Here is a 24,401-nt window from a genome sequence, read left to right on the forward strand (position 1 = left end):
GAAAATATTTATGAGGGATTCGTATGTATATTGCTTTCCGGGCTTCACACCCATTTTATAGTAAAACTGACTTGACCTTATTCTTGGAGACCTTTAATTTAGTACACGTTAATATACAGAGTGATTTATATAGAACTGACACATTTCTTTCATTCATTGTTTCAAAACGAATTGTGCTAGCGACAACTTATTATACCTAAAATGTAGAGGAATTTTGGGAGATTATTTACCTCTATAGCAAATGTCCGGCGTTGTCAAATCCGGAGATCTCGGTGGCCACAGGTTCCTGGAAATTATTCGGTCGCCACATAACCGGATAAATGGAACCATGCTTCATCTGTGAACCATGTGATGGACAATATGGGAGGATTTTGCACAATGAACGTCTGAAACCAACGACAATAATTCAATTTTTTATCCTTATCTGGTTCCTGTAGCTGATGAACAGCCGTAACCCTATATGGCTTTGGGCTCTCTGACACATTGAGTAGGTGTACCCTGTCTCCTGCGACAAACGTCTTAATGATTTTTTGGGTAACTGCTCCAGTCGTGCTCTTACGTCAACAACAACCGTGGGAAGCCTAGATGAACGGTGCTTGCCCTTTTCACTCACCAGAGATCCAGTTGTTTCCAATTTGTTTACCAGTCCCAGTATTGTGTTTCTTTTGGGAGGATTGCGAACACCAAATTCTCTCTGGTATGCCCTTTGAGTAGCTGTAATTGAATTCGTAATCCAGTATTGCTTCACAAGGAAGAGTCGTTGATTTAATGTGTACTGCATTTTCACGTTGACACAAAATGTCGAAAACAGCTGCCCACAATTGGAATAAAACATAAACATCTGCGCATCTAGTGACTTATTGTCGTTGGTTTCAGACGTCCATTGTGCAAAATCCTGCCATATTGTCCATCACATGGTTCACAGATGAAGCATGGTTCCATTTATCCAGTTATGTGATGACCGAATAATTTCCAGGAACCTGTGGCCACCGAGATCTCCGGATTTGACAACGCCGGACGACATTTGTTATAGAGGTAAATAATCTCCCAAAATTCCTCTACATTTTAGGTATAATAAGTTGTCGCTAGCACAATTCGTTTTGAAACAATTAATGAAAGAAATGTGTCAGTTCTATATAAATCACTCTGTAGAACAGTCATTACCAACTGGTCGAGTTGTGACGTCGGAGCACGCTTTTCCTCTCGGAGAAGAGGCCCAGAGAAATAGTCAGAGCCGAGCTCGGAGCTGTGGCGGATTGTGGATTGTCAGAGCTACTAGCTCTGGTTGAATGTATAGGTCTAATAGTGTCATGTAGAGAATAAGTAATATACAGAAAGGAAAGTAGATATCGGTTCCTTTGATTATTATGAACCCGTGCTGGCAGCCGTGTTGAGGCCTGGTATACATACTAGTAATACAAAGAAATACAAAAATGAAAAAGCATTGGATATAGAATTAGACTTATTATACATAATAGAAAAATACATTAGTAGTGGTGGTGGTGGTGGTGGTGGTGGTGGTGGTGGTGGTGGTGGTGGTGGTGGTGGTGGTAGTGGTAGTAGTAGCAGTAGCAGTAGCAGCAGCAGCAGGAATAGTAGTAGTAGCAGTAGCGTAATAATGATACTAATTATATTTGCATATTATCATTTTATATGTATTGTGGGTCCCTATCACCACGGCATGGCGCGTCCTCAGGTTGCGGATACAGGAGACGGCCTCCAGATATGGAGGGTAGCTGCGAATATATTGAATAAGCAGTCGTGGACAGCCGATAAGGGGTGGTCCTTCAGCTTGGGAGTTGGGCGAAGGGCTAACAATCCATCATCGTAAAAAACAGCTTGTTACGAAACCTAACAATAAGCCTCGGTATGGGACTGATTCTCCGACACGACCACGCAAAGAAATAAGGTTGTAAGATTTGGTACATGGAACGTAACTAGCCTTTATAGAACAGGTGGGGTAACATTAGTAGCAAAAGAACTAGCTAGATATAGAATAGACTTCGTGGGAGTACAAGAGGTTAGGTTAGATAGGAATGGCATATCACAAATAGGCTATTACTTATTGTATTATGGGGAAGGAAACATTAATCACCAATTATGAACAGGATTCTTTGTACATAAAATAATAAAATCAGCAGTAAAAAAGGTAGAATTTATCAGTGACAGGTTATCCTATGGTGCGATATCGTAGTTATAAATGCTCACGCCCCTACAGAAGAGAAAGACGAGTTACAGGACAATGGAGAAAGTTACACAACGCAGAGCTGCACGCATTGTATTCTTCACCTGACATAATTAGGAACATTAAATTCAGACGTTTGAGAAGGGCAGGGCATGTAGCACGTATGGGCAAATCCAGAAATGCATATAGAGTGTTAGTTGGGAAGCCGGAGGGAAAAAGACCTTTGGGGAGGTCGAGACGTAGATGGGAGGATAATATTAAAATTGATTTGAGGGAGGTGGGATATGATGGTAGAGACTGGATTAATCTTGCTCAGGATAGGGACCAATGGCGGGCTTATGTGAGGGCGGCAATGAACCTCCGGGTTCCTTAAAAGCCAGTAAGTAAGTAATGCAAGGAATACCATACTTAAACGGGCAATGCCTTTTGTCTCATTTTTTTTCAATTCCCATTAATTTATGAAGCAACTACAAATATGTAGAATCTACATTGTAGACCTACCAGTTCATGCCAACGTAGATTGCACATTTCATTGTATAGTACCTGTATTAGCTAATCCTACTATTTCACCATTCGATATGAAGTAAAAAGTGACATTTCATCTGAAATTAAGACAATATTTCTTATCTCACTAAATTACTCTCAACTTTACACCAGAAAATATAAATTCAATTGGGACAGCAGAGTACTGCCATTTTTCTGTAATTTGTCTTAAGCACGTTGTAGACAATTGTAGTACTGCATTAACTGATAAACATTAGGGCTTAAAAACATCTTTAGAGCGGCAGTTTTCAGTTCCTTTGGGTGTCACTTTCCTTTCTTACTACGATCCCGTAAATCCACTTGAATTTTCACAATGTGTGCTAAATCTTTACGGTAGTTAAAAACGTATCACATAAATTGTTAATTGGTCGCTATTTCCACACCAAGTTGATGATCATGACTGTTTCCTCCCACAGATGACAATGAGGATAGGTCTACTTTACTTTAAGTAATTTGAATTTCCTCAATCTTTCTTTCCTAGGATTGTGAGCTGATAAATCAACTTCACTTCCAGCAGAAATAGCTATTTTGGAACACTTTGCAGAAATTTCAGGGTTGGTGCAATTACTTGCATTTTCATATATATCTTCAACCTAGAAAATAAGATATAAAATTATTTAAATACATGTAGTTTTGATATCTAGGTTATATCAGGTGACTTTCTACATAAGTAAAATATGTCTCCCTACGAAATAACTGCATTCAGTTTGGGTTGACACAAAGGGTTTTTAATAAAAAGCCAAGCCGCCCAGGACTATAGTTTAGTCTAAAAATAAGTCCACATGAACTTAGAGTACCTACATTAAATATATCCGAAAGATACCAAAATTATTTAAGTATAGTAGCATGTACTTATCTGTGTCCTAAGACATGAATATAATATTATTAGGTACTGTAAACGCTAAGTTAAACTGGTTTGTCATACACCACTGCTTCGATATGGTCTGGCGTTGCCGTCTGCCTGGATTGCTACGGAGAACGAGAGAAGCTCGCTATGACGTCACAGAGCATTGAATTGGAAGTGACTGGTATAGAACTTTATTTCTGGATTGGATATAATTCAACAAAGGCATTATTAGATTTTATTCTATTTAGCCTATAAGTGGTCCATAATATTTATTAATCACACTTACGAAATATGTGAGTTCCCCAACTGTTGATATTTTTGTTATTGATTGAGAATATGTTAGATTTTAACAATTAAATCTCATTTCCCTTATTTTCTTCTATTTTTATTTTCAAGTGTGCTATGTTTATTTCTTTTACTAAGTTATTGATTTTCCTTCGCATGTCTTCAGACGAATCCGTGTGCCCTTTCAATCGCAGACCGGTCCCACTCCACCCCCTACATTGGTCGCCATTGTCGCAGTGAGTCACTGAGTCACATTATTGGGAGGAATGGTGATCTCTCGTGTGATCTCTCGTGATATTCGAACGATAGTCACAGTCGAAACCAGCGACAAATCACAGATCTTCAAACCACACCCCATTACTATACCAAAATACAAATCGTATTTTCACGAGTCCTGCACAAATAACTTGAGATACGAAGCGTATGAGTGGAACAGAAGGCCTAAAAAAACCTTAACCCTGTCAGATTAAGATAAAATAAATTATTATTATTATTATTATTATTATTATTATTATTATTATTATTATTATTATTATTATTATTATTAACTACTACTACGTCTACTAATCCTACTGCCAGAGCCATCTTCAGTTACAAGCCGGATCATGGGTAGGTTTGGCAACGCTGAGTGGAGGCGGGCGGAGGCGAAATAAAGGCATGACGTTTGACGTTGTAGTGCTTTGATTTCGTTGTCACATGTACATTTTCGACATTAAAGGCCTCCCCAAACAGACGCGATACGGAATGCGTTACGATAGCGTTACGATTTTGCGATAAATGTTTTCATTGCGTTCAATGCTTGTGTTCACACACACGCGATTATCGCAATATGCGTTATTATCGCAGCAAGTAGAACGCGACGATTTTGCGATCTATTCTCCCGGGGATGTAGATCGCGCAAACGCCACGCGTTTATTTTGATGCTGGGTTGAAGTGTGTCTGTCATGGATTAATCTTCAGGGGAGGAGGAGCTTCTGCTTCTAGTCGCGCTAGCTGAGGATGAGGAAGAGAATCGTGGCAGACGCAGGTAAGTCCATGGTAGTCATGTATGGTTAAGATAAACGATATAAAAAGTATAAAGTGATGATTTGAGCTTTTTTTTTTTCCAAGAACTTGAAAAAAAAATTAGTCCATTATAAACTTTTGTTTTAATTTGCTCATTTCATTGCAGGAGGTTGTGGATTCACAACATAAATACCACAAGGGAAGAACAAGGCGAATTTTATACCTTAGTTCCACAATTAATTAGAGATGAAAAACGTTTTTATATATACTTCCGGATGACAATTCAGTGCTTTGACGAGATTCTGGGTAAAGTAAGGGGAGACATAACGAAGCAGCATACCGATAATCATAAAGGCACGGAGTTTCCTTTATGAAATCAATCAGAAGTTCCACGTTCATTTTCAAGCAAAAGAAATCAATCTGTAAGCACAGGTGATGTACGCCTGCTAAAGATAACTGTTCTCTACGGCTGTGGTTGGAAAACAACAATCCGCGGATGTGTCACCCTCTATGGCAATCTGATTGGCTGGGGACGTTACGATATCGTATATCGCGGACGCGCCAGTTTGGGTACCTCTTCGCGATAATGCGATATTGCGTTATCGCGAAATCGTAACGCTATTATAACGCATTCCATATCGCGTCTGTTTGGGGGAGCCTTAATTGATACAAAACTAAGTGCATATGATCAAGATTTAGTGTACTGATGTACGTAATTTATTACGGAATCCGAAATGGTATTTTATTTGAGTTTCAGAATACCGCGTAAGTACTTGCATACAGCCACTTATAACTTAAAAAAATTAAAAGCATACGTGTTTTTAATTGATGGTACAAGGGAAAATAAATAAATACTTAAAGAAATGTTACTTGTACCAAAAATAGATAACGACGTACTTTCGCAGTACCCTATTCCAATCAATTAACCATTATATGGGTAGTAAATTGACAATGTTTTGCCGCTTTATGTTGTTCCACCTCTGACGTGAAAGGTCTAGGATATCATATACATTTTAATTTCATGTGATTATAATGTATAATTTTAAATAGGACAAGGCCAAGTATAAAGATATATGAAAAAATGAAGAAACATACCTTCAACATAATACGTAACAAAACACATCATTATCTATGCCAATTAGCGTAAACTCAGTGAACTTTAAATCCTGTAAATACGAAGTGAAAAGAAACCTTTTATAACTAATTTATTACAAAAGAAATAATATTAATAAACAAAGCTTGAAAACCAACAAAGTGACTGTATGCATCTACAAATATAGACAGTTCTGACGTATAGCAGGCATTCCGAATCTTCAACAAAACTGCAAAATTTATGGGAATCACAAAACAGCTGTTTACAATGAACTTGAAAATCAACGGCGTAACTTTATTGATAAGCAGGCAAGACCCAACAATTTGGCTAGAATTCTGATACACCACAAACCACAAGGTAAAACTATAAAAATGTAGTTTATACAATATTTAATATTCACAAGAATTGCCAATCATTTTGACATTAATAATAACCATAAAAATTGTCAAAGACTGCAGCCATACTTTCATTTATTGTCTTGTTTTTTTATCGCCAACACGCACTTAGTTTATAATACATCAACAATTAACGTTTAGTGAGACCGCGAACATAATTCCATCGACACACACTTATATTGTAAGATTAATTTACATTGAAAATCGGCATTAGCATAAACACGTGTTCTGGATAGTAGGCCTCCGTTCGACAGTTAATTACAGTGTTGCCGACGTATGGCTCCGGCTTGTAATTGAAGAAGGCTCTGCTACTGCTCATAACTTTCTAAATTATTCTTTAGGCAACAATGACCAAAGATTACTCCTTTTGCTATATCCTATTAAATAGGCTATCTATACTGTTTTCGCTGTAAGAAAAATCCTAATGTAAACATAAGCACGTTGCTGTCATACCCGTGATTGGCTCACAGTCAAAACACTCACACGACGCAGGAAAATATAGTCCGTATTTGGAAACTATCATCTTGTATTATTTGAAAATAAAAAATTGAATTCTAGTTGTTAAATACAATTAAACATATAACTTCACTCATATGTAAAACTATATGTAAATGAAAAGCTGCTTTTATATTTTGTTATGTACTACGAACGCGGATGAATACGAACAGTAATACAGAGGTAGTCTGTTCTTGTAACAACCTGGTGTCACTTGAGCTCGTAGTTGTTCACGTAAGCACGTGGTACTGAAGTATGGCTTCTGCATCCTCGGTATGTGTGGTTATTAAGCATAAGAGTGGAAACCCTCTCAAAAGCGGAGAAAAACAAATAGTATTAAATGTATATAATAAGTTATGTGAGTTTTAATTAGAGTAATTATAAAGTACATGTTTCCTAAGCAAATGAATGCATAGTAGTGAGGTTAGGCCTACTTGACGAGTAACGGGAAATGTTTAACATGAAACAGAATGTACAACAGCAGGCGGGAACATGTACTGAGAATCTATGGCGCCAAACAACGGCCAATGAAGCCTCACTTCAGTCACGTGCTATTGTTTACATTAGGATTTTTCTTACAGCGAAAAGATTATAGGAATAAAACATATTCGCTAGTGTTTAGCGATGGGTTAGCACTGAGGAGCTATTACTTCACTCAAAGCTGTTATTATTATTATTATTATTATTATTATTATTATTATTATTATTATTATTATTATTATTATTATTATTATTATTCCTTTCAGAAGTTGATAATACTGGATCGTGAAGAGGTTCCATTCTTGGATCCACAGCACAAGGGCAAGGATGTACCGTTAAGACAAAATACCGTTTATTTTTATCGGATAATGGAAACAGAGGTGGACCCAGAAGTTTTGTCCCTGAACGCTAACCAACGGGGTTGCTATTTGCTGTCGAAAAAGGAGGCCGGCAGCTTCTACCCCTACTATGGTTTTAGCACGTGTATGTCGGAATGTCGTGCCCGGCTCATGCTGCAGCTTTGTGGCTGTGTCCACTTGTACAGTCCTATCAGGGGTGAGAATCAATATTGTATGCGTGCGTTTCGTGTCTGCGAGACTGTGTGGATGTGTGCGCTGACATTAGTTTGATTAGTTTCATAAATGTTACTGACTAGATAAACACCAGAATAAGCGAGTCTTCGACAAAACCTGTTGTCTCTTTTTTGCCAAAATGTACTCTTGAATTCACGATATACGCTCATGGTATACAACCATTTAGCTAATAGCACGCCTATAATTAATTTTATTATGCCCGGTTGTATAAAACTCAAGATATATGTTCCATAGCTATATGCTCCATAAATTTATGAAATAGATAAGTCTGTGCCCGTTTCCGGAAGCAGGTTTATCTACCAATAGCTATACATTCGATAACAAGCTTTAAATTTGGCCGCATGGTGACGTGTTTCCACATTTATTCTGAGCAATCTTTCAAACTTAGTGAATCTGAACATCAAATTAGCTGCAGAAATTACACATTTAGTATTGTTAATATAGAAATTTATCGACTTTTTAACTTCCGACACAAAAGCATAATGCCAATCATCGATGATACAAGTATTTAACGACTTCAGCACAGTTTCTTTAGGGCCTCCCACGAATTGGAGGTTCCAATACCGATTATATGTAATTATTCGCCGTATGACAATCAAACATGGAAGAAATTTAGACGATCTTTTTTTGAATTTAGTTATAGAAATATTTTTTACACAACTTGCACTTTTATGTTCTTATAAAGAATTTTTATTACGATAAGATTCTAGTTCATTCACATTGCTGAAATTTGTATACACTTTAGGATCTCATCTTTCCAAGATTTGACGATGATGAAATAAATGTAGGAATAAAGAGAGATGAAGAAAATATATGAACTATAAAAGAATACAACGATACAGTGAAAGAAAAGAACTAACTTATAAGAAAAAAAAGAGTAACTGAGTGTGCTTGACATGTTATCCAATTGACTACGGAACTCTAAAGAGTTTCAGCCCCAGTAATATTTTATAGGCTACTCTATGATGAGAAGAAAATTTAAAAGCTAAAATCTTTAACACAAACTGATTAGGACTTTCGGGTGGATATTGATATATATGTCAAACGTAGCTTATTTTAAGATAAACTCTATAGGATAATATCTATTGACCTGTACTAATTATTCTTATCCTACAGTACATTGAATGTTACTGAAATTATAATTATTTTATGTAATTATTGTCACAGCTCAAAATAGATATGAAAAACGTAATTTTACTCCTTAACTGAAGTATGTATGTATGTATGTATGTATGTATGTATGTATGCATGCATGCATGTATGCATGTATGTATGTATGTATTTTTTTTAATTGAGAACATCAACTGCATGCCCCATTACATAGTAATATTACATGCATTATACTAAATAACTTACATATGTAATTACAATATTATGCTACAATTTGCTTTTCCATAATATGAGAATTGAATTTACACATCACCTTAACTAAATTTAATCCTATACTTATAAGATTGAAATTTCTATATACATGCCTGGGTTAATTTACATTTAAAATTACAATATTGTGTCACACTTTGCTTATAATAACTATTCCTGATGATTATCTTACATGTTTCCATAATATGAAAATAAAGTACATCTTCTCTGAGTTAATTATTATCATATAGCCTACCTAAAAACTTGAAATATTTATTTATACCTAAAGTGAGCCATATGTACAATTTTATTATTTTTTCACCATTAGATTATATTTGTTTGTAAGACCGACTACCTGAATTTTATATCTGCTTAACCATCTTTTTTCTTATATTCTATATTTACAGTTTGTTTATCATATTATTTCATAATTGATTCCATTATTGTGTATCTACAATGTATGTATGTATGTATGTATGTATGTATGTATGTATGTATGTATGTATGTATGTATGTATTCACACTGCAAATGGGTGGTGGCAGTGGTAACTAATTACACTCAATAATGACAATTAATAATAAACACAACTAATAAAAAACAATAATTAATAATAATAATAATAATAATAATAATAATAATAATAATAACAACAACAGTAATAACAAGGAGCATCCTAAATTAAAATGAAGCATGGTCACTTAAAATAACATTTAAAGTAAATCTAATTTGCATCTTAACCCTAAGCTCGAACTAAGACCGACGAATCTGACAGGTTCATATCTGCACAAGTACCTTTCGGCACTACACTTATTTCGCTATCAACTCACTCACTGCACTGATTCTACCTGATTTCACTAACACTTCTAACCATTTCACTGAATACTTTGCACAGCCACTTCACTGACACCAACACACTTCACTTACACAATAGACTTTATTGACACTACACACTTCACTGACACAACACACTTCCTCACTGATAGAACACTTCAAATAACAAGATATCAATTACACCCTTTAACTAGTATGCATTAGTATGCATTAATTATAGTCCTACGTGCTGCATTCCCTTGAGCATAAACAATTTCTGTAAGATCAAGATTTCTTAGTTCGAGTATCAGTCGTTCATTCAGTCGCTATATTGAACATTTATCGAATACATAAGGAGTTATCTGGTCATTTAGCTTCAGATAAGTAATGAGAAGATTTGTATAGTTGATAACTGCTATCCAACGTTTCAGAAACACTTCGAACAAATAGTATTAATAGTGTTATTGAATAGATAATCTGATGTTCCAGAAACCGTCTTTCTGTTCTGTTATAAAGCATACTCGCATGATTTTACATGTGCATGTTAATTGAAGTAACCATTTTCTTCATAGGTAACCCGCCACGCTGTGATATAAGAGGAACTAAATGCTTGGATGCTAACAAAGGTAACTCGAGATAGTGATAGTCTCACAAGCAAGTTCAGTTTTCACAAGTGTGTACTCCAGGCCTGGACATCAATCGAGTCACTGCAGACTACCATGTAACTCCCCACTGCACCTTTCCCCGTTAAGACAATAATGTTTCGATCGAATATGAGTAAACAGAAAGGTAAGCATTGTTCAGTGACGGATTGTATAAGGCAGGCATCATAGCTTTTACGAACTTTCGGCTCTCGCTGGTCGTCTAAAATCCCACCACTGATGCACAGTGCCTTACTGTGAGTTTGTTTCTAAGACGGTTTAAGCGAAAAGAACATGGACTGCGGTTTCTTTGCTCCCCTTCACTTCCCCTTTATGCCCAGGGTTGATGTACTCCTTGGTTTTGAAGAGTAGCGATTTGTATTACATTTTTACTCAGATGATGAATGGACCATAATAAGACTTGTTCACTTTCACTTCTTCGGCAGACTATGTATAATGTATGGAGAAAATATAACCGTACTGTATTGTGTTGGAAAACTAAAATGTTCAGATTTTTGTGAAGCGCTTTTGGTATTCTTGGTACGGAAAATATAGATTTCGGAATATCGTTTTGCAATCAGTGTACCATGTACCATGTGTATGCTTTCAGATGCGCTGTTTTCTGCGGAATTGTCACAGATGTGCAACTGTCTCCCAAGATGTCAAGTCACTGTAATCGACGTTCTTGGATTCATTACGTAAGAAACTTAGTATAGGCCTATATGTTTTCAACAAATATGTGAAAACTTGTTTGATTGTTTCTTCTATACCGAAATGCCTTTTCAGTATAATAATTAAATACATTAGATCAAATTTAATATATATTTAGGTATCATCTTGATTGTCGTACACTAGTCACTGCCTCTTTTACTGCAGCTGCTACTAATGATGTTCAAACAGTTAGATCTTAATATCCAACGTCAGTCTAAAAGGATTTTCCTTCTCCTTCTTGATCACCAATAGAGCGCCGTCACTGCACAAAATATGAAGGGTAAGGCGAATAAAGGGGGAATAAATCCACTTTTGGTCATTTTTGAGGAAAATATAAAAAACATAAAAAGATCTAATAACATTGTATATGTTCATTTTTATTCTAATTGTTTTAGTTCAAATTGTTACAAATGCTTCTCAAACTGATAAGTGTAATGGAAAGCTTGCGTTTCAGTGGTTTGAATGACCTAAAAGTTAGTTTTGTGAAAAATGTACTTAATCCTTTTATTCCCCTTACTCTTCATATTATGTCTGTTCCCAAAAGAAATGTCCATTTTCCTCAAGTGTTAATTCGGCAAGTCATTGCCAATCTCTAATCATTTTTATTGGGTTATTTTACGATGTTGTATCAACATCTCAGATTATTTAGCGTCTGAATGAAATGAAGGTGATAATGCCGGTGAAATGAGTCCGGGGTCAATCACCGGAAGTTATCCAGCATTTGTTCGTATTGAATTAAGGGAAAACCCCGGTAAAAACCTCAACCAGGTAAATTGTCCCGCCCGGGATTTGAACCCGGGCCACCTGGTTTCGCGATCAGACGCGCTAACCATTACTCCATAGGTGTGGACCATCTCGAATCATATAGGTGATGTTGGCATATGTTAAACACTTCTACCGTATACATCTATAAAAAATAGCTTAATGTATCTGAATTAGATCGGATCTCTCTTTTGCTGGCCAACTGTATTTGGTATCTACTATATAAAATTCAAAGTCCATTGTTACCCACACGATTGATGTCCTCTAACTGAACTTATTCATAGATTCTCAACACTGCTATTTCAAAAAATTTTGAAAATAGCGTAAATAAAAACGTTGTAAAGAATATTCTACATTTTTTTAACAACAACAAAATTCAACAGCACATCTCTCTGTCCCTATACGCTCTCTTAGCATTGACTCAGTGACCCACGATGATCTGAGACTGTGCTAACATCAATTTCATTAATTTAATATTCATGTATGCTCTTACTTGACCTCCAAAGTCAGCTGACAATATGTAGAGAATTCCCTTGTTCCCAATCTGAACCTCATGGGGTGTCGTCGCGAGCTAAAAATTTCCTCTATATCGATTGTTCGAAGAAAAATAATTATACATACAGTACATGTGTATATATACAATTTATTTTATATTGGAGGACTTTGGATATTCTGAGTTTGCAGTGAAGGACCTGGCCTTGAGGAGAAATCTATAAATGAATGACACCTATACGCTCGCTTACAGTTTGAAATCAGGGGAGGGGACCAAACAAATCAATCTCATAATTTTATTATGAACTCCAAAATCTGCAACTTCGATTAGAGGATTTCTTATTTTTTCTACCCTTAGGAGTCATCCCATGGATTGCCATAGTGAGCTAAAATGTTTTCTTTTTTGTATCAATGAACCAAAAAGGTCCTCTTTATCGGTCGTGTTCTGGAACTAAATAAAGAGTGTGATCTCAAAACGCGTGAAGTCCATTTTTATGAAAAGACTGGGTTAGTTTTTGTATTAATCGGTCTATGTACTGAGCGTGTTTTCAAGTGACATATACAATAACGCAACCTAGTAGACAAGGAATGGCGTTGTTTTGCAAGGAAACAGATTTTAAATATAATAATAGAGGGCTCAAACATAATCATATATATATATATATATATATATATATATATATATATATATATATATATATATAATGATAAAAATGACCAAATGGACTGAGCGCGTTTTGGGATCACACTCTTCAAATAATTCTGCATTTAATTGAAAGAAAGGAAACCAGGCGACGCGACGGGGTAGTTTGTCCATCATGTTGTACACTGGCGTTCAAAGGTACCCGACTCCCACTAATCGATAGTGATCAATAATTTGTTATGTAAGTGTGGCTTCTTTAGTTATTACTTCTATGAATAGATAGCGAAGATAAGAGTCAGTGTCGCCAATAGTACATAAATATACCCGCAGTATAGAATTCAACATTTCATCCCCCTCTGCTGATTGTAAAAAGCACTGGGTTTAGCGGGTAACTGCTGATATTATCATTCATTCATTATTAGCACTACAGCCCATGAAGGGCCTGGGCTTCCTTAATCAGTAGAAACCATTCATCTCTATCTTGAGCCCGTTGTCTTCATCTCTTGCATCCAACTCTCCGCATATCATCCTCCACATCCTGAAGCCACCTCAGCCTTGGTCTTCCTCTCTTCCTTAATCCTCCTGGGTGTCCATATAATGCCCGTTTAGGTAGTCGGCCTTCTGGCATACGTTCAAGATGTCCCAACCATCTAAGCCTGCCTTTCTTAATGAAGTAAACTATACTCGGTTCTCCATACAGTTCCATTAGTTCTTTATTTGTTCTACTTCTAAACTGACCATTTTCAAAATGGGGACCATATATCTTTCTCAAGACTTTTCTTTCCCAAACTGCTAGCATATTTTCATTATTTATTGTTAAAACCCAAGCTTCGCTAGTATATGTAGCCACTGGTTTTAGAATAGTTTTATAAATTATTTTCTTTGCAGATCTGGATAATGAACCGAGTTTAAATAGTTTTCCAAGCCCAAACAGGCACCTATTACCGGTCATTATTCTTGTCTTTATTTCTGAGGATATATCATTATTGTTTGTAGTCATTGTACCTAAATATTTAAAACTTGTACAATTTTCAAAATTATGGTGATGAAAGACCACATTGTCCTGCTTCTGTACCTCTCTTCTGGATGTTTTCATATACTTGGTTTTTCTTCCATTTATTTCCAAACCAAGCTCTCTCGCTTCTTCCTCAAATTCTTGTAGTGACCCTGATAGTGTTGCCTTTGTTCTTGCAATTATGGCCACATTATCTACATATGCTAGATGTTGGGTTAAACGATTGTAGCTGATATTATTAATTATGAGAATAATTCATACTTAATCGACATTATCATTTCCCCCACATATTTTTACCTGTCCCCATAATAATATCACCTACTGAGAACTGGCGGAACTATTTCAAAGTTTGTCAATTTGTTATATTTTTTTCTGACTTATCCCGTGACTAAAAAGTTCGCTTACACGGTCATATAATTCTAGGTCACATATCTTTGAACACCAGTGTACAATTACACCTTACATCCACTTGTGGATCTGTGTCGCTGTTAGAAACGTCTATTATCTATTGTAGTGATGTCAAAGCAAGCGTATTTTTCTGACCTTGACGTCGTGCGCGGGCATTAAGCGCTAGGTATGCTAGGAGGAATAAGCAGCCTGTTGGATTAAGAAAACAGTGGTGCACAAACTTCAAACGGAACGTCAAATTTTATGTCGTTATTTTTATATGGCTTCTTTCTGTTTGTTATTTTCTATATTGTCTGTAAAACAAAAGTACTAGCACCTATTTCTTAGCCTAATATTGCAGTTGTGTTTTAAACGTTAATAACATAATAGAGAGTAAAGAAGGAATATCCACACAAATTACATAATAACAACTATACTGTACTAAGTGAATTAAACACATCATTCATAAAGGAAGTGTTATCCCAAAGAAAGACACTGAATATGACATGATAAGTTGAAATTGATATTGGTGGTATCTTTAGCCTTATAAAAGTAATCAAAACAATATTATAGTACAAAGCAAAGTTGCCTTGGTATATGTTTTAACTGTAACTAATATTACATAATAAAACTCTTATCGTATTATGCTTTTAGGTGATATTGGTGCGCAACTTTCTGTTATCAGAATATTAAATTATCTCGAAATCTGCTGAAGCTATAGAGCTGACATTTTACCAACACATAGGCACATATCTTTTGTTTTTGGTGTAACAGTATTTGCTTTGTTAATTCATTTCCTTACAAACATTTTCCATGCGAATATTTTCAAACATTTTAATACACTATCTTCAGTAATACGTATTTATGATATATTAGATTTACGAAAACATTGTTTTAGTACCCGTAAGGCTACTAAACAAACATATCTGAAAATTTCACTTTTCTATAAAGAAATTGAGAAAATATTCCTTTTGAATAAAAAAGCAAACTCGTGAAAAATGAACATTAAAATTAAAACTTACATTCTTAAATGCACTTATACTTCTCAGACAAATCTAAAAATTAACATGGAAACAGTTTTAATAAATTCTCTTCCCTTTATCCATTGAATCAGCGCTGGCCATCCCTGTATATACAGCTCGACCAAGCGGCATATATTATCTCTTTCATCTGTCTCTTTCCTTTCCGCTGTAAAGCGCTCAGGCTCTCTTGGGCTCTAAAGTGCGCGCTTGCTCCTATGGGCATCAGTCGACATCACTGATCTATTGTGTCGCAGAATTTACCTTATGTAAGTGGTTATATTATGTGTCAGCTGATCGATGGGTACTATGGTGTTCCTTTCTGTTTCGCGCTGTAGCTTCCAACTGTGTTACAGTGGATCTAAGGCCGTGTCTCAAAGCTCAAGTTCATACTACACACTAGTGACTAGCAACTAGGTGACTTGTAAACTACACACTAGGGAGCTATGGACATGTATGCTTGAAACAGGCCTTCATCATAGATTATTTTTCTAAAAACCATGACATCACGGTGCAGCACTAAATTAAGAAGGCAGTGTCCTAATGCAGTTTCATTACAAATTATGTAGAAAAGATTAGGGCTTAATATATTACAGTAATGTTTAAAACATTGTACAGAAGGTACTAACAATGTCAGTGTTCAAAGTTAACGTGTTCTCCTATATTATATTTACATTATTCACTTCCAAAGCATTTTCAGATTTCATAACCCCAATTGCTGATGAGGTATCCATGTTTGTTTAGTGAACAAGTCATCAATCAAGCAAGAATTTTCGTTTACTAGCTACTACAGACTTGATTGCTATGCACTATGTAGCTTTGGAACATAACTTCTGACGTCACATCCGGCTATTTAGTCAACAATCTAGTTCACTTCAGCTGAAAATGTAGCTTTGAGACACGGCCTAAGATGCAATTTATTGTACAACCATATTGATTAACATAATTTTTTATTCAATAATAAAACTTCAAGAATTGTAGATTTATGCAGTTTTGTACAACCATATTTCATTTAAATCTATTTTAATATTATATGTACTTTCTAGTTTGTACATTTTTTACATGTTATACGCGTACGTATCTCATATTTTAAACCTAGTTACATGTGCTCAATGATAGCCCTGAAGATGCTCGTAACATAAGCAAAAACGTTTGTCTAACGTTGTAAAACAATGTAGGCCTAAATATATTGTTAAGTTAGAAGATGGAAACATAGGCCTACTAAAATAAATATATGAATTAAATATAACTTACCTAAACATACAATGTCTGTAAAAATTGGTCCTATAAAAAAATTGTACCTCTGATTAAGGTTATGGCTGATATGTACTCATCAGGCAGTATATCTCACTTGACGATGTGTCAGAAGAAGAATTATTGTTTCTAGGCCTATACATCTGAAGTCTGATTAGTGTAATATGTAACAGATATGCATGCAATGAAGGGGGAAAGGAACTGGCCACCCTACCCCATTATCTATGGCTTAATTGTCTCCATGAGTGATGTCTTATTGGTGTCACTCGTGAGGTTCAAACCTGTCTTCGGAAGTTGATTGAACAACAACACAAAACTATATTGCATAGCAGTTCTGCTTCAAAATGTGTTCAGCTACCTTAGCTCAAGTGATATTCATGCAGAAAGATTGTGCTACTCTTTTCCTTCCTTATCTCATATTGCAGAGAACGGTCGGATTATATAAGCATTCTGAGAATTAAGATAATGGCGTCCAACAGCAAACTGAAGCTGAGCTTGAACAGAGATGATTTAGATGTATTTGGTAAGTTTTAAATATTATTATTATTATTATTATTATTATTATTATTATTATTATTATTATTATTATTATTACTTGTTATTCATATATATCAAAAAGGCATATGATCGGTTAAGAGAGAAGTTTTATATGATATTCTTATTGAATTTGGTATCCCCAAGAAACTAGTTCGATTAATTATTAAAATGCGTCACAGTGAAACGTACAGCAGAGTTCGTATAGGTCATTTTCTGTCAGATACGTTTCCAATTCACTGTGGGCTAAAGCAAGGAGATGCACTATCACCTTTACTTTTAACTTTGCTCTAGAATATGCCATTAGGAAAGTCCAGGATAACAGAGAGGGTTTGGAATTGAACGGGTTACATCAGCTGCTTGTCTATGCGGATGACGTGAATATGTTAGGAGAAAATCCACAAACGATTAGGGAAAACACGGGAATTTTACTGAAAGCAAGTAAAGAGATAGGTTTGGAAGTAAATCCCGAAAATACAAAGTATATGATTATGTCTCGTGAGCAGAATATTGTACGAAATGGAAATATAAAAATTGGAAATTTATCTTTTGAAGAGGTGGAGAAGTTCAAATATCTGGGAGCAACAGTAACAAATATAAATGATACTCGGGAGGAAATTAAACACAGAATAAATATGGGAAAAGCCTGTTATTATTCGGTTGAGAAACATTTATCATCCAGTCTGCTGTCGAAAAATCTGAAAGTTAGAATTTATAAAAGAGTTATATTACCGATTGTTCTGTATGGTTGTGAAACGTGGACTCTCACTTTGAGAGAGGAACAGAGACTACGGGTGTTTGAGCATAAGATTCTTAGGAAAATATTTGCGGCTAAGAGGGATGAAGTTACAGAGAATGGAGAAAGTTACACAACACCGAACTGCACGCATTGTATTCTTCACCTGGCATAATTAAGAACATTAAATCCAGACGTTTGAGATGGGCAGGGCATGTAGCACGTATGGGCGAATCCAGAAATGCATATAGAGTGTTAGTTGGGAGGCCGGAGGGAAAAAGACCTTTAGGGAGGCCGAGATGTAGATGGGAAGATAATATTAAAATGGATTTGAGGGAGGTGGGATATGATGATAGAAAATGGATTAATTTTGCTCAGGATAGGGACCGATGGCGGGCTTATGTGACGGCGGCAATGAACCTCCGGGTTTCTTAAAAGCCAGTAGGTAAGTAAGTAAGTAAGTATTATTACTTGTGCTGGGCTATCATTGGCCCATTGCTGTTGACCAACCCATTAATATTACAATAGAAATAAAAAGAGTAAAATAAAAATAAATTATTATTATTATTATTATTATTATTATTATTATTATTATTATTATTATTATTATTATTATTATTATTATTGTAACTCTCATTAATATGAAAATGGCATAAACATGCATGAATATTATGGCATTTTTATAAACAGTAATCTCACTAGAGGTTTTGATTTATCTACAGAAAATCAAAACTCGAGTGGGATTTAATTGACTATTACACGATTAGAAGAAATAAAGTACTGTAACACAATCAAATATTAATGGACTTATTAAAATTCTAATGTTAGCTTCGTCAGTTTGAACGGAACCGCCATTTTCAGTTGACTGTCTATGCGGGAAACAAATGACGATCGCAAAACATGTTTTATAGCACGGTAAAGAATTTGCAGTTTTAAATGTTGGCAAACAAAGAAACAAATGGTAGGGAGGTGACAAAAACAGAAGAAAGTATATAAAGATTCGAAGAAATAAAGTACTCTAATACAATAAAATACATATTAACTGACTTTCTAAAATTCTATTTCACTTATGTTAGCTTCACCAAAACGTTTGAACGGAGCCGCCATTTTCAGTCGAATATCTATGCGGGAAACAAATGACGATCGTAAAGCACGTTTTATAGTACCGCAAAGAATTTGCAGTTTGAAATGTTGGCAAACAAACAAATAATTGCTAGGGAAGTTATAAAAATAAACAAATGCTAGGGAAGCGATAGAAATAAACACATGCTAGGGAAGTGATAAAATTGTGCGATAAGCAGCCATGATTGGTTGAAAGGCGTCCTTTCGTACCGTTTTATTGTTCAAAAGCAGTATGACGTAGTAAAAGTGCAATAGTCAATAAAAATCCATATTATCCTATCAAATCCTTCAATGAATAAGATCAATAACCATTCATTTTTTGCAAGTTTGAAATTAATTTTTGTACATTTCCACAAGTGTCACGACTTTGAAAATTGGTATACTATTCTGTTTTTATCTCTAATTCAACTAGAAAAAATTACATGGAAAAGTAATAATTAGGTAAGAATGAGAATGAAACACATTTATTGCATCTTTCTCGAAACTTGTGTAAATGTGCTTGAATAGTTACCGGTACTGATATCATGGTTTCAGTTACCAGTGACAATCTAAAATAAATATTTTTTTCTATTCCAGTTGATGAATTGCTGTTACATTTTTTTATCTTTATATTACAACATTACATCTTCACCGTATAAATGAAGAAATATTTTACCAAGTTGAAGATAGTTGCCTTAATGGATAATTTGATTTTATCTATGAAGTAGCAAAGGTTCCTTTTTCCTGCTTGCTGATCCAAGCGTGATTATTGCAGTGACGGTTGGAGGCGTGATTGGTCTGTTCATGGGCTCCAGTATCTTGAGTATCGTCGAGTTAGTCTTCTTCTTTACCGTGAGGCTAGGATCCGCCCTCATGAAGGAAATACTGCATTGTGGTGAAGCCAGAAAGACAGTGACAAGGGCTCGAAACTGACCCTCATAAGGTTTGTGAAACGATTTGGTGAAGACAACCAGCAATTTTCTAATTACAAATCTAGTAACTTTTCGTTCTAAAGTTGGCTCCCTGAAGTTACCAGATGAATGTAGCGTGGGAGAATTTTAATTCACATAAATATTCATTTTACTTTCAAATTCATTTTTCCGTAAGTTTATTTTTCTTGATTCAACACCAATTTCTTATGCCAAATATTAATCAACCTGGATGAAATTTTTACCAAAAACTTATGAAGTAGCTGCATATTTCTATGCATTTATTTTGTGAGAAATGCTGCTAGTTTCTTTTATTAATATTTTTTTTCATGAATTATATGAAAAATACCATTTTTAAAATTTCATTTTTTTTTCAAAGTGGAATAAATGAGAAATTTCATAAAATGAATGCATAGAAATGTTTCTCTATATCTTGTGAATGTAACGAAAAAAAAAACGAAGCTTATAAATTGAGATATTCTACTAAAAACTTGGGTTTGAAAATATTTCTAAAAAGACTAGAAAAAAATCGAAAGCCAAAAACATTTGGAAGTTCAAAATTTTTATTTTTCTATTCCTTTACATAGTAAACATGTTCTGAAAATTTGGTTGAAAAAATTATTAGGAAAAAAGTTGTCATTTTTAGTGGAGGTCTCCTTAAGTACTGCAAAATTGATTATCTGTCTAAAGTTTGTGGACGAGATAATTTCCTTACTTAATGATAGTAGGTACTTCAGTATTACAGGATGAAATTAATTTGGAAACAGGAACTTATTATAAGAGCTATTTCGCAGTAAAGAAGAGCTTGTAATTAATATTAATATATAATTATATCACTCTGAAAATGTGTTTTTTTTTTTCACTTGTTGCAATGTTATTTTAACATATCTTTAAGGATATTATGTACCACATTTGAAAACCACTGATTCACGCCAATGTAAGAACAATCACTGTTTGTCCACAACCATTATGCTGATTGTGAGTTATTCAAAGTTCAATCATGACTTTCCCAATATAATTATCTTGTATGAAAAATGTGATAAAAGTGTACAATGTAATTTGAGTGTGACAATAAAACCAATTTCATTTGACACGAGCGCACTATGCTACTGCACGTTTGTCTTCAAAGGCGGGTTATTAATTTAGATCTTTTAGTCTGGCTCCTCAATACAGACTTATGATTCCCACTTCTTATTTCTCATTGATCAGATTAGTCCATTTTAATGTAAGTTCAGGATTATGACCTCCACGAACTCCACACTTCGTAGAGATTTTATTTTTAATGCGATTTAGCAGATGTGGTAAACAATCGTACTTCTTTTCGTCTTATTACATTAAAATCCCTATTATCACTCTATATTGTGATAATAATGAAATGTTTTTCTTTCTTTTATTTCTGTTTCATTTCTACAAGCATTGCCCACCAACAAGCAAAATGACTATCTTATGTATTGATTATGTATGTTCTATTGTCAAATTTTGGTTCCTTGTTTTGCTAGTGAATCTTCTATTTCGTTGCCCTGCATGAGTTGGAATGAATTGTGTGTAAATTGTATTTAAATTACTTTCGCTTTGCATTTGTAAAAATATTATAATAATAGTATGGTTGTGAAACTTAGACTCTTACTTTGAGACAGGAACAGAGGTTAAGTGTGTTAGCAAAATATTTGGAGCTAAGAGGGATGAAAAGGAGAATGGAGAAACTTACACAACACAGAACTGCACGCATTGTATTCTTCACCTGGCATAATTAGGAACATTAAATCCAGACGTTTGAGGTGGGCAGGGAATGTAGCACGTATGGGTGAATCCAGAAATGCACATAGAGTGTTAGTTGGAGAATCTGAGGGAAAAAGACCCTTGAGGAGGCCGACACGTGAGGGTAATTAGGTTCGAAACGTTCGGCCCTACAACCTGGTACTTCTGTGTCCATTGCTTCTGACTTAAGTGATAGTATGTTTAAACAAATCATACAGATACAGTAACAGCACTGACAACAATTCTTCCTCACTAAATAACAGTGACATTTTATTTCCTCCAGTAAGTACAACATAGTAAAAAGTAAGTTAAATTGATTTATAAAAAATATTAGTTAACTGATATTTTTTAAATATATTATGTTTATAGTCATTTAAATATTTTTTCAACATTTTTAAGTTATGCTGTAATGCTGTATGACAATTTTACATCAGTTCTTCCAAGAACATAACTCCTATGTTTGAAACTCAGTACACATGATTTATAACTGCTAGAATTTTCGGAGTAATGGCACTGTTGACTGTTTGCATTGAAATGAATTGATTAAAGAACGGGGAGGCAAAATACAAACTGCCTCGGTGGCAGAATGTCTAAACAAGTTCCTGAATAAAGCAATATTCCAATTGCTATACTGAAAATTAAATAAACATTTCATTTTTATATTTACCGTATCTACTTCTTAGTAATTGAAGAAAATTATTGTAGGACTAAGCAAGACTAAGGATTGTGAAAAGGGAGCTGAAACCCAAACCTCCTGCATACCAATACCGCGTCATATTTTGCTTCTTGTTTATGTGCGTTGCTAGGATACAAGCAACAAAACGTCGCCGTTTACAGATAAATTAGACGAGTTGACAAATGAATGGAGAATCTCTGACATAAGGAACCTCTCATCGATCATAATTACTTTATTCCTATTAGTCTGTAACAAATGAGCATGACATTGTTTCAAACAACACCCTGAGAGCTGGTCACTAATGTTCTGTCTGCGTATGACTATGACTATGACTATGACTACTATCTTCTTATCTTGCCTATTTCTACTAGCCACAGTAAGTAGCTGGAAATTTATTCGCTATAACTGAAAATTAGTAAAAGAAAAACCGGAATATCCATTCAGCATTTTACAAAACATTACTGCGTAGTAATTGTATAAAGATGCTTACCAGGTTGAACACGTAGCATTCTTAAATACTTCTTCCTAAATAGTTTTTTGTTTACTCGTAAAGGAAAGAGTTGCGTGTCCATTGTGCTTCACGTCTAAGCCGGCTTCACCAGCGAATAGGGATTATAAAGAATGGACACTGAGCGAATTTTCCTGTGTTTTGTTTCTCTATGTGCCGGCGTTTAGTTCCACTTTCAAGCGCTAGAGGTTAGTGTAATCGAGCATACGCTAAGATAATAATTGAGTATAGAGTTGAGACACAGGATCCAAACATCGCCTACTTTAAGCCCGGTTCAGACGGTGCGTGTTTCTGTGATGGATTCCAAGGTGGCTGCGCGGATGGGTCTCCTGCGTGGTCACTCACCGGAATTAATGCGCTCTGGTGGCTCCGTGGATGGCTAGCTTTCTGGATTTCGAGGGTAGGTTCCTTGCTATTTTTCGTGATGGTTTGCAGGCTGGAAACCAAAGATGATCATATAATATCATCACTGAAACCATGCCGCCATGTTCGTTGTTTTCCAACTAAACCTGTTTTTTCTATATTCTTTAGTTTCTAAGAAACAACAATTAAATATCGGACTTTAGCTGTTTTGCACTTATGGCTTAATTACTTTATTACGACAGTTATTACTGTTAATGTAGGACTTTAGTTGTTTTCCACTCACGGTTTAGTTTCTTTCTGACCATGAGTGTTGGCAACAGATGAAGCAGCAGATGATTTTCTAATTTGAACTGTGAAAAGAGCCAGCTCGTGTGAACAACTACCATCACCGTAGGCAACACGGGAGCCAGCCAGTCAGCACGCAGGCTACCCATCCGCGCAGCCACCTTGGAATCCATCACAGAAACACGCACCGTATGAACCAGGTTTTATTGCATAATCCAGTAACGCTTTGCTTCAAATAAATTCATGTTAACAGATTTTCCTTATTTCTCAGTGGAAAACTAGTTGTAATAATATATTTTTTTTATTTCAGATATACCGGTAATAAATTATATTATAAAATAATATAATACATTATGAAATTAAGTATCGAATTCGTTTAATATTTGTATATAATATAAATTTGTATATCTCATAAGAGTTTTGTTTTTCCGTTTTCAGTGCTATCAAATCATTACATATTTTAATTATTGTTGGGGTCAACGTCTCAACTCTCATT

The 24,401-nt window shown here is 35.1% G+C and overlaps 1 protein-coding gene across 1 annotated transcript in view; it reads left to right on the forward strand.

Annotated features, from left to right (window-relative positions):
• Window positions 1-21,407, forward strand: part of LOC138715637 (sodium channel protein Nach-like) — a 31,534-nt gene extending 10,127 nt beyond the window's left edge. The window contains exons 4-8 of the mRNA XM_069848712.1: window positions 7,595-7,883; window positions 10,664-10,717; window positions 11,343-11,430; window positions 17,441-17,538; window positions 20,162-21,407. Of these exons, the coding sequence (XP_069704813.1) occupies window positions 7,595-7,883; window positions 10,664-10,717; window positions 11,343-11,430; window positions 17,441-17,538; window positions 20,162-20,319 (687 nt within the window). The 3' untranslated portion in view covers window positions 20,320-21,407. The remainder of the gene's footprint in view (window positions 1-7,594; window positions 7,884-10,663; window positions 10,718-11,342; window positions 11,431-17,440; window positions 17,539-20,161) is intronic.
• Window positions 21,408-24,401: the final 2,994 nt, after the last annotated feature.

Source organism: Periplaneta americana, chromosome 15 (genome assembly GCF_040183065.1).
Source record: "Periplaneta americana isolate PAMFEO1 chromosome 15, P.americana_PAMFEO1_priV1, whole genome shotgun sequence".
Classification (NCBI taxonomy): Eukaryota; Metazoa; Arthropoda; class Insecta; order Blattodea; family Blattidae; genus Periplaneta; species Periplaneta americana.